This window comes from Lichenostomus cassidix, chromosome 4 (genome assembly GCF_008360975.1).
Source record: "Lichenostomus cassidix isolate B80296 chromosome 4, HeHo_3.0, whole genome shotgun sequence".
NCBI classification, from domain to species: Eukaryota; Metazoa; Chordata; class Aves; order Passeriformes; family Meliphagidae; genus Lichenostomus; species Lichenostomus cassidix.
In genome coordinates this window covers 32,314,339-32,326,652 of record NC_139484.1, presented here as the reverse complement: position 1 = coordinate 32,326,652, position 12,314 = coordinate 32,314,339, and the positions used below count along the sequence as shown (strand labels likewise).

Below are 12,314 nucleotides of genomic sequence, written 5' to 3'. Positions count from 1 at the left end.
TATAAATAATAGACACATTTGATGTAAGAGTAATAGATTGAAATTTATTGTGCTGCAATTTTATTCATCCCAGAAAAGAGACAAAATGATAACTTGATGTCATAGTGAGGAGGATTCTATTTCACTTTCTTGTTCTATATGTCAAGCCCATTTAAAAAGGGTAACATGGTGTGAAAATAAGTGATAATTAAAGAGTTGCTTTATTTCATATTTGAAACTGAGATACGTACAGTGATATATATATGTGTCACACCTGTCCAGAAGTAATCAAACTAAGCTGAGCTGCTAGTCTGACATTAGAAAAACAGATTGACAGATTAAAACCTGTAGGCTGTTAATTGCATTTTTATTTTAGAGAGGAAAAAAAAAGGAAGTGGTGTTTTGTCTTCATTTTCTATAGCTGAGAAATGTCAAGAAAAAGAAGTATAAAAGATTTTCAGTTTTTCAAGGTAAGGTATCTTTATCAACCACACCCAAACACAAAATCCCCATAGCACGTCTCCAGTACTAAATAAATGTAAATCAAGTGTTGGTGCAATCATGCAGGTTGTTTATAATTTCCAGGTAATTTAAATATGAGCAAACAAGTAGCAGAAGGTGGTTTTGACATGTGGAAATTTATCACAAATTCTATGGCTTACCTGTTTTAACTGAAGTACTCTGATAAAAATAGAGATGGTGGAAATTAAACAGGGTGCAGTTAGACATTAATACAATAATAATTAAAAGCTCTGTGTTTTTGCTGAAGAGAAGTAACTTGGCAAATAGCAGTGCAAAACAAAAACATGAATAAGATGTTTGTGGGCTAAGATGTGTTTCTAAATGTGATGAGTAAATCTACAGACTCTATGTGTCAGAGAAGTTGGAGCCTTGTATTGAGTGTCAATAAGGGCACAGTTCTGTGGTGAAAAACTTAATGAATTCATGCAATTGCTCACACTCCCTGTAGGTTTCTCTTTGGTCTCTAAAGAGCATGCTTTATAAAATGCCTGTATGCATAGAGAAAATGTTTATGAGAGAAACAGAGAAAATGATGTGGTTCCATATTTTCACAAAACCAGGGAAACATTTCCTGCATTTATTTTTGATTCCATCTCATTTCCTTTATATTTTACCTCTTTCTTTTAAAAAAAATGTATTTATTTTCATAATATTTTCTTCATATGTAATTAATACTATCCCTCTGCATTTTTTAATTTAGTTCCCTTTGCAAATAGTATTCCATTCATCTTGATAATACCAGGGTATGTCATTGGAGTACTGACTAGCAGTTTATTGATTTTTAAATTATAGTCTTCCTGTGCTTTTTCTCTGAGACTTTTTGATAAAAAGGTAATGGCAAGTTTCACTTGTCCAGTATCTATCTTTGCAGATTTTAATTTTTAGCTATGGGATCAGCTTTGGATAAAACAAGCATCCAAGGTATAATCTGAAGATCACAGGCAGCTAATTTTACTAGATTTTTCATGCAGTGCTATGCTTGATGTTTGGTGCTCACCACACAGTTCCTGAGTCAACAAAGACAGATGCTATTTTACATCTGTATTTTTGCATACTAAGTATTTTAGAATACCTAATCATAGAGAACAACCTTGAGTTAGATGCTTGTGGTTTTTCTTAGGGTTAAAGTGTTGTCAGTCAGCTGATGCATTCAGTGAGTGAAACTAGTGGCATACAAAAATTTGACATCTATTTAAAGAATGAAAACAATCATGTGAAACTATGGGTGGTGTAGAGTATGCTAACCTAGAAACTGGTTAGGATATTGTTGTTCCTAGCCTCTGATAGATTGTGTCATTTGGAAGTGAGCTGGGCGGTATAACACTGGGTTTTTTTTCCTCATGTGTCTAACAGTTACTTGGGAACACAAATGCCATCACTCGAAATGTCCCCTATTCCTTTCTATTCCTTTTCCCAACAATTTATATGCTGAGCATGGGCTTGGATGCTCAGCATATGATCTGGAATATCGCTCTGCTCAGTTGGGATCAGCTGTCCTGGCTGTGTCCCCTCCCAGCTTCTTGCGCACCGCCAGCCTCCTCGCTGGCGGAGTGGGGTGAGAGGCAAAAAAAGTCTTGACTTTCTGTAAGCCCTGCTCAGCAACAACCAAAATGTATCTGAATTAATCAACATTTCTTCCAGCACCGTCCAAAACACAGCCCCATACCAGCTCTTTCTGTGAAGAAAATTATCCCAGCCAAATCCAGCACAAACCTCATTTTCATTCGTAATAGGCATTGCCAAAAATAATTTTCCAATAAAAAACCTCTGACTAGATTCTTACCTCACAGTAAGTCAAGGGTAACTACGTGGCACACATTGTCTGTTAACTGATTTGTGTTGAACAAATTCCCAGCTTTACGGTTATTTAATTTGTAATTTTGGCAAGGATTTCTATGAACTTTCATTTTTGCCACATATGGTACAACAAAGTAAAATCTGGCCCTTTTTGTCATCTGAGACAGGGATTTCACTTACATCAGGTGAGTATTTAGTATATGCTGTTTTCTGACTATTCTGTGCATGCCTGTGCTTTGTTCCAATATTGATTCAGTGCTGGGTTTTTTTATATTTTTTTTTTGTAATGGTGCATTTGTTCCTATTTGAAAACAGCTTTGACCTTGGACATCTGTGCAACATAGAGAAAGTAAATGAATGTTGTAACATGGAAGATATGCATGTAATTGCAGGTAAAAGCAGCACTGTGAAAGCCTTATCAGGAAGCATGCTATTGACTTGGCCTGTGTTGGAAAGTGGTTTGAGCCTCATTAAATTGTAATTAGCATTTTCAGCTCAAAAGGGTGGTGGATCAAATTCTGATGTATTTAACTTGCTTATTAGCAGCTTACACTGAAAAAAACCCTGACACACTGAGAGTGATATGGAGATAGGGATCTAGCACACTGGAGTTACCAGGGCAAGAAGCAGCCATAAGTAACACAGCAATATGTGCCATGCGGTTGGTAGCATTGTAGATTTTTGTTTAGAGGGTAAAATGGTGGAAAAGAAGGTAACTTCCTAAAATTTTTAACTCTGAATCTTATTACAGTGGAAGTACTAATGTAATTTTTTATGGTCTTGTGTGCTGCAAATCTGGCCATAAAAATTTCTTAGTTACTCAATAAGTGACCGTGCCTATGACAAGTAAAGCACCTGCACATTATACTCATGTAAGTTACCCAACAGATCATGAACCTACCAAAGTAGGTTCCTTGATCATTTCTATGTACACTTCTACCCATGTATAAACGTGGCAAATATGCAATTTCTAAGGTAATTAAACTAACTTTTTTTATGTCACGCTGGATTATGCAGTAGTCTGTTTCCACATATGACAGTCATAATGGCATTTTGAAATGCTTCGGTATCCTTAGAAGCTTAGTTTGTGATAATTAGCTGGTTTTGCACAGTTGTGCTTTACAACAGAGCCCTTCTGTCTGCTTTGATTCACCTTTTCTTTTGCCTTTCCCCTATTGAGCTTGTAAGGTGATTTGACATGAATGTTGAACATATTAGTGAAGTTGAAATGTCTTAGAATAGCAAGTTATTTATTTACAAAGAGGGGAGGTAGATTTTCTTACCATTTCAAATATAAACTGAACTACCAATAATTTTATATTTGGTGATTTATTGGTATGTTTTGTTCATAAGGGGAATTATATGTATGACTGTTGAATATTTGAAAGTATTAAAAATAGATAAAATATGTAGCAGCACAGAGAATAATTGAATGAAAAATAAAGATAACTGTCAGTTCATGATAGGCTGTTTTCTCAGTATTATTTTAGAGCTAAAATCTGCTTTAACTTCCTTTCAGAATGCAAGTTTCCCACATCAAAGCTGTTAATGAATTGCCAGTATCTCTGAATTTGTTAGGATGTTATCACCAGCAACTGATTTCCCCCCTCTCCTCTCCTACAGAAAAAAGGCTGTCCAAGTCCAAACTGGCCAAGAGGCAGGGAGTATGCTCCATCAGCAGTAATATTATCATTATCTTCTTGGCATAAATAGTCATAAATAAATTGTAATGTGCTTGAATTTGTTTTAAAAATGTAGACCCCAACCAAGAAACTGAAATAGTTTTTGAATAATTTATCAATAGCCACACCATGGGAGACGGTGTTATCCTGGCTCTGGCTATTCGCACTAGCCGATACTTAGTAAAGAGTAAATACATTTACATACCTAGTCATACAAATTGATTAAGAATTGGTTATATATTTTTATATATTTTATTTTAATATATGCAATATCTTATATATGAATAATATAAATGGTACATATTCCATGTATTTTGTTGATAATTCGATTCTAAGATTTTTTGTTTAAATTAATTTTATTAAGAGTTATTGTTGTATATACTTTGTTCTTTTAATTAAAGGTTGCATCTGTATCACAGTCTTTAATATTCTCAGTGAGCTTTTTCCTCTGTGAGTTGGCACTTTGAATCTAGAAGTCCTTTCATATTGAAAAAATTCTGAGTTCCACAGTAAAATTATGCATCATGGCTAGTAATTACAGTGTGCTTATGCCTTAGTTAATTATGGGCATTGGAGATTTTGTTTAATAGTTAAATGTTGTCTGGTTTGTGATTTTGTATTTCCATTTTCATGTTGAGGTATTGAAATAAGTATATCAAGTCTGTACATCAATTTTAATGTCAGTTCCTGCTCTTTCAGAGACTGATGTTCCTACTTGAGATCATCTACATACCTGATAGCTCAGGCCATAAAGGGAAAGCAGTTTTTGCATCTATTAAAAATTCTAGAAGTGAAAAGGTGCTGACAGGAGGCTCCTGTGCAGATGTAGTGAGGGGATACTATGTGGAAAGGCACTTCAGGCAGGCAAAACTGTGTGTGTTTGGCCTGTGTTGTGCTTTCATTTAGGAGGCATTTATTTTTGTGATGTGTTGTGACATGAATTCCAGGTGAAAATCTATCTTTACAATCATGTGTGAACTCTAAGGGTGAGGTCATTCCACAGATGTGTGAAGCAGCACGTGGCCCCACTGGGATGCAAATATTAGAGTCCACAAAAAAAGAAAAAAATCCCACAAAATATTTTGTACAAGGGGTTTTTTGTGGGGGGGAGGGTTGGGTGTATTTGTATGACAGAAGCTGTTGCTTAAGATTCTCCTGTAAACTGAGATATTCTGATTAATTCTTGATGCTTTTGTGCTCACTTCAGAGAGATGAAGTGCAATCCGTTAGCAACGTTCTTGGGTCAGCCTGAGTGATGCTTAAAGCCAGAGCAAAACAAGGGGCAACTAAGGAAAGAAACCAGACAAATGGATTAGTTTAAAATGTGCTGTGCTACCCAGCAAGACTTAAAATCATTATCCGTGCATATGAATATTTATATGTGAGCCAGAAAGTTACCAGCTAATCTCCTACCTTCCTTTCTCTAATGAGAGCCTGAACTATTCACAGCAGTATTTTAGAAATTTATTGTCTTTCTCAAGCCAACCAGAGTTTTATTCTCTTGCTTTCAAAACAAAAATCTGTTTGTAATCAGTGCAAGTCACATTTCCAAATTAAAAAAAAAGCAATCTGTATCTAAGTGTTAGAAAGTTTAATGGGTTTAGATTTAAGATGGCCACTGAAAATAATACCACTTCAAAAACCGAGTCTTGGGCTGAAATGAAGTTTTAGGAGGTACTTTACTGTTATTAAAAAAAAAAAAAGAGAGAGATTTTGCACTTATTTTTAATTATTTTATTACAAATTAGATACAGAGGGTTTTATTATTATTATTATTATTATTATTATTATTATTATTATATGGTTGGGCAGGTGCATGTGGCATTCCTCCCAAAACACTTCCATGAACATATCATAATCTGAAACTTTGTGCTATTATTTCTCCTTTGTCTACCTCCCAGAATTTGTACTGAAAGCTGAATTACATTTTCAGTTATATCCTTGTAAGTGATCTTGGTGAGACCAAATTCTTAGGAAACTCACAAACACAGAAAGACTGATTTTTCTTGAAATTCCAGTGAAATAGTTACAGGAACTTGTTTTTGTGCCAACCTCTGGCTTTTTCACATTTTTGAAAAAATACCATATGAGTGTTTGCAGTATGTAACGTAGGATATAAGAGATGAGATATTGGTGGAACAGGACATCTGGTAATAAGGAGAGGCATTTCTGTGTGGTCTTCTTAAGACAACCTACAACCCAAAAAGCTTGTACCGGTCCAGCAGGAGTCTTGGGAGGAGTTGTTCTGCTATTTTGTTGACTGGAGGAAAACAAGTTTTTTATTGAGACATCTCTCTGAATATCTTGTTTTCACTTTGCTCAAGGGCCGGAACTGTGTATGTGTAAATTTAGAAAACTCAGTCGCTGAAGTCAAAAATCCCCTTTACAGACATAAATAATTCCTGATGAGGAGTGTCATTCTAAAAGGTGAATGCTACTTTCTCCTGAAATAATCTGATTAAAAGAGTATAATAAGACATTTCCTTGATGCATAGGTATCATATATACATATATACATACATTTTATATATACATACATAAAAGTATGTATAGATATATGACATCATTGGTTATATATTTTGGATATGTCTTTACTCTGCAGTGGTGCCGCCTCACCTCTAGTTCTGTGTGCAGTTTTGGGCACCACAATATAAAAAAGATATTAAAGCATTAGGGAGTCCAAAGGAGGGCCACAAGGATGGTGAAGAGCCTTGGGGTGAAGCTGTGTGAGGAGCAGCTGAGGTCACTTGGTCTGTTCAGCCTGGAGAAGACTGAGGCAACACCTCACTGCAGTTCAAGGAGCATTTGGACAATGCTCTCAGGCACATGTGTGACTCCTGGGGTGTCCTGTGCAGGGCCAGGAGTTGGACTTGATGATCCTAGTGGGTCCCCTCCAACTCAGTATACTCTTTGTTACTTTGTTAACTTTTGAAATGTAAATTAGTATTGAATCTGTCCAAAAAACCATCTTACTGTTTAGCAAGCTTGTAGGGAAAGCATTCTTCAAGTAAGATTGTTTCTCGTCACTTAGTTATAACAAAAATCAATTGTTCTTAACAATGTGAGTGTTTTGTAAATGTAAATCATTAAAATAGAAGTACACAGATGCTGTAATGATGCATTGCAAAAGTGATTTTGCCATAATTTTTCTGTTCTGTTCTTTTGTTGTATGAATAGTCATGCAAGCTCAATAGGAACTTCAAGAAGAATTCTATCTTCGATTTATGTACTGTTATTTAGTGCAACATTTTTTGTTCTATTTTAGTGGTTTTCAGGATAATTCACCATGAAATAACTGAACCTAGTAATGATGATTAGATTTATTTGTTTTTCCAAAAAGCTGTTGAGACAGCACTCTTTCTCTCAGTTTAGACCATTCAGTGTATGAGCAGTACTTTGCAGACTGTGGATGCTGGGAGTTTTCAGTTAGAGAGTCAGATGCTTGTTGTATTTCAAGTGAAGGAGATAATGTGCCAGAAAGAAGAATGGATCATGTAAAAAGCCTAGAGAGCTGTAGCCAAGAAACAGATTTTGAAAATGAATCTTGAATGACAGATTGTTGAAAGCAAAGAAGTTAGAGTTCCAGGGTTCACTACACTGTCAGAAAATGCAACATATTTTTTAGTCCAAGTGATGGACAATAAAGGCTGCATGCTTTTAGTAGGGAGTTTCTCAGCTGTGATGCCCATTTATAATTTCTAACCACAAAAAGGGAATTAATTTCATGGGTCCATAACTTCTATTATTTTGAGGTCAAAGCAGAGCTGCTCTGAATGATGTAACCAGAATACCCTAAGTGTATTTTCTATGGATATGAATGCAGACATTCGAAACTGTATATATTTAATGTTGTTAAGGAAGGATAGGCAATTATGAATTTATTACCAAAGCTACAGTGCATAATATACCACAGAAGTAATATTTGAATCATAGGATACTTTGGGTCAGAAACTGTCTACTGCATGTCCATGTTCAAAGTGGGGCCAACCTCAAGGACAAAATGTAATAAATGAATCCATAAGTTGAAGAATTTATTTTTTCTAAATTGTTCTTAAAAACCAGATGAAACTGACAAACAAGCCTGAAAGTAGTTAAGTCCTGAGACTTAGCTTTCTATGATAGAATAAAATGGAGAGTGCTGTGTGGTCAGGGAGCTCAGTGATGCTCGATTTCGATGATAAGTGAAGACAGAATAGAAAGAGAGATTGTTCAGGATATTAATATCTGCAGAACAAAAAAAAAGATGGCACTGAGGGATGGAATAAAAACATAAGCCACCTACAGTGTGGAGGAAAAGAGATACGTAGGTATATGAAACAACAAGAAGTTTTAAAACTGGTTTTTTCATATGGATATGCTTGCTGGGGTTGAGATCAAAGTGGCTTTTTAATACAAAAATTGCAAAAGTGGATTTTTTTCTAAATGTTTCCTGAAAAATTGCCTAAGGTTTGTTTTTGGTCACTTGTGTCACCACAAAACTGTTCTGTGCTACAAAGTATTGGGGAAATACTAATATCTAGACTAAACATGCTTTAATGGAGTAGGAAATTTAACCTTTGATTGCTGGCAGCTTCTGTATTTTTCTGTAGTTTTTTTAAATACAGGTTGAAGAGAGATGGGTCATAGTCAAGTTGAAAGCCTCTTGTGGGCATGTATGTGTTTGCATGATGAATGAATTGCAAATACAGCTGAAGAAGTGAAAGCTCTGCTTTGCGTTTTGACCCCTTGCTCCTCCAAGAAGGTTATCCAACAGACTTACACACCTGATATCTAGTTCAACTCCTTCTGGGTAAAAATCAGCCTTGTTGACATGAATGTTTGACTGAGTGCTTGAATTTACATTCTTAAATGCTGAGAAAAATATTTTCGTTACTCCCTGAAGATACATGCATTTACCAAGGAGACGAGCCCTGATTTTGAAATATCTTACCTTTTCAGTGTAAATGAAGCTGAATCTGTTGCCGAAGAAGTGTAAATACTGAACAAAATTTTTAACCACTTCTCCACTTCCTCTGGATTTCTGGGAAAAAAACCCCACAGACAATGTGTGCTATAGAAATGTATCTCTTTGACAAACAACTTATGAATGGATTTCAACCTATGGTGTTGGTTTGTGTATATGTGGTGTTTGCAGGAGGGAGAGGGGGTGGAGGAGTAGGTGTTAAATGGAGCTGCATCTCTGCCTGATTACAATTCATTGTTCTCAGAACATATCTGTCCAGGGAGTCATCTAGTACTGCTAATTTTTCTGAAATGATGAATTCTACTTTTTTTTTTTTTTTTTTTTAAAGCAGAAATATGTTCAGTGTGACTAGGAAGCTTTTATTTTTGTCATGAAACATTCCTTTTCATACCTAAGTACCAGATTTCATGAGAAGCTCTGATGATTCATTGATCTTTCACTCAAAATGTTTTTTATAAAAAACTGCAAAATAAACCAACAATAATTAAATTATAGCATGAATTTCTTACAAAACTTTAAAAAACTTTACTCATATAATTTGCAAGATTATTGTGATGGTTTATTTCTTGAACTGTCTTCCATTGTACAATCAGTGGCCAATCTGAAGAAAAATAGAGGAAGAGAATCTCTGTGTAGTCACAATCACAAATATGATGAGGTAAAATCCAAATGACATAACTTTTTTTCATCTTTTAATTTTGTTTTCCAGAATGACAAATCCCCAGGGCGTTCCACAAGTCGATCAAGTAATATTTCAAAGGTATGTAAAATGTATTTCCTTTTTCTGGAATTTAAAGAAAACTGTCATTAAATGTAATACAGTACTTTAATCCATTGTATTCCTTATATAATATTTGATTTATAAAAATCAGATTTTAAAGTTTTGCTGCTGAACATTATGGTTACCATGTAAACTCCATCATGAAGTATAAATATATAAAATTAGTCATTACTGTAAATGGTGCAATAATAATGAGCAAATTGCACAGACACTTTTTTTCACCTGCTTTCCCAACTTTTTAATGTTACCCTAACACTTTGGCTTAAGATAGAATTACTGGTTGACTTTTTTCCTCCTGCTCTACCCAAATAATAACAGCTGTAATATGTAAAGCCATGAATCTGTCTTCATTTCAAACTGAACTCTGAATTCCTTTTACAGGGATATATGGTTCACTGAAGTCAGGACTTTACATCTAAATGTTTTTTTGTTTCTAGAAAACAGAGAAGGGAAACTTTAAGAAAGGCAAAATGTGATTTGTACTGGAGTTTTTTTGTTTTAACCCCCTTTATTTCTGTATTTTTGGTTCAGATGGGGCTGAAATGTATGCCAAAAAGCCAGGATATATAGGAGGTAAAAGATAAAAGTCAATAAATGTTTGAACCTAAGCCTAAACATCTGCCATGCATTATGTTTGGTTCTAAATATTAAATTATTTGCATTCAGAGCAAGCACAGTATCCTTAAACCTCTTCTCCACAATATTTTTGTCCTTGGGGTACACACTGTAAAACGTTTTTCTTCTCAGAGCCATAAAACAAACAAAAAAAACCCAACAAGCTCCAGCTGTGATTTTGATGTCAAATACTAGTTCTATGTTAGGTTCTGCTCTCTTACATTAAGAAGGGAAAAAGAAAATGAGGGAAAAAGATGTAGAATATACCCAGCCTACTGTAGGATATGGCTGAAACTCTCCCAGACTTACTTTCTATCTTTAAATATTATCTAGTTATAGACTTACAAACTTGATCACCGGAATTGTATTAATTATTTTAATTAGGAGTTCTAAGTGCATGTCTCTAGTTATAGTTACTGTAAATCTTTTATTACTTGATATTACTTTTTCTCCTTTTTTTAAAAGACAGATGCATGGGTTACACTGTGACAAAGCCTAAATATATTCACTGACATGAGCAACATGCCGGTGACTAACATTTATTTTGAAGTGAATTCTGCAGAAGTCAGTATAGCTGCTTAACAGAAAGTGATATTTGCGCTAGTTTTAGTTGCAAGCTGAAAAAACAGGTTTTCAGTTATGTGCCTAATCTTTTTCTGATGTATAGCATCATTCATTGTTTTGGATCAATTTTCCTTTGCAAAGCTACCTGTCAATGAGGTTTTTCAGATGCTGATAGACATCTGATTTGAATTCCAGTATTGTTTGTTGTCTGACTCAAAATACTTTTTCTGTAAAACAGGTGTTTGTATGTGTGTGTGTATACATAGAAAAGCAAACACCTGAATTTGCAGGTTAATATTGCGTGGCAGAAAGTGATAGTAAAACATGCTGCACCTCAAAACAAGATTGAAAGCTTCTAGGTCAGGTAAACTACATGCCAAAGGCAAGAGATATGTTCTGTGTAGAGTCAGATCTTGAACACAATAAAAATTTCAGTGGGCAGAAAAATTAGAAAGTCTTTATCTAAAAATATAAATTCGTCATCAGAACATTGTGTTTGACTGTTTTCATTTGCCTGTATGTATAACTTAAAAAGGGTCAAATAGAGTTACATTTTAATAGTTACTGTGGGTTGTGTGTTCCACTCTTGGCTGGGTGTGGAGCTCCTGCCCCAAAGTAGAGTAGATACCACTTGATTTTGTACCAACCTATGAAATGAAATATACATAGATTCTGTAAATACAGATTCATATTTCATAGTGCTCTTAAGCTGTTTATTTGGAGAGGACACCTGAGGTTTGCAGTGTATGCTTGGGCAATTTTGCATGCTAGGTACATTAACTCTGAATTTTGTGATATTACAGATTAAACTGAATTGTTGAACACTGAATATGTCTTATCTAGTTTTAGTGAGAAGGAATGGTTTTGATTTGTTATTTTGCAGATACTAGTTACTATATACCTATCCAATCTAGAGATTTTAAAATCAAACATTCCCAAGTGTCGCTGTTGAGCAGCTAGCAGAGTGATGAAAGCACCAGTTCTCAGTGGCAAGAAGGAATGACCTTTATTGTTTTGATTTCATCACATATATAGAGTTCTCAAAAGTCACCCAGATTGGTCAGTCAGAAGCCTTCCCCCAGGCCTGATTGGCCAGGCCTGCACTGTCCAAGTTCTGGGACACTGTTCCAATAACATCCAAACTTTATCTTTATTTATAAAGCACAAGAAAATTTCTCATGGGAAAAACCTGTGCTAGCCACACCCAAGAGGGCTGGAGAGTGTGTGTGTATAAATCAACACTTCAATTTTACTATTCACTTTTAATAACAAAACTTAAAATATTTGACTGACAGCTGTGGCTGTCTTCAGTGAACAGCCACCTGGGAATTTGTTCATTCACCTCAGCCTTTTATTTATTTATGTCAAGAAAACTGCCCTGGTACTCCAAAAGCACAGCTTCTGTTACTTT

At 35.1% G+C, this 12,314-nt stretch overlaps 1 protein-coding gene across 7 annotated transcripts in view; it reads left to right on the top strand.

Moving 5' to 3' along the window:
- The window catches only part of MARCHF1 (membrane associated ring-CH-type finger 1), a 223,438-nt gene that overhangs the window by 165,919 nt on the left and 45,205 nt on the right, over positions 1 to 12,314 (top strand). For all 7 annotated transcript variants that reach the window (XM_085058626.1, XM_085058620.1, XM_085058625.1 and 4 more), the window contains one exon: positions 9,653 to 9,703. Coding sequence is in view for 6 of the 7 variants with exons in the window: in XM_085058620.1 (XP_084914746.1) it covers positions 9,653 to 9,703 (51 nt within the window). In the remaining variant the exon portion in view is untranslated. The remainder of the gene's footprint in view (positions 1 to 9,652; positions 9,704 to 12,314) is intronic.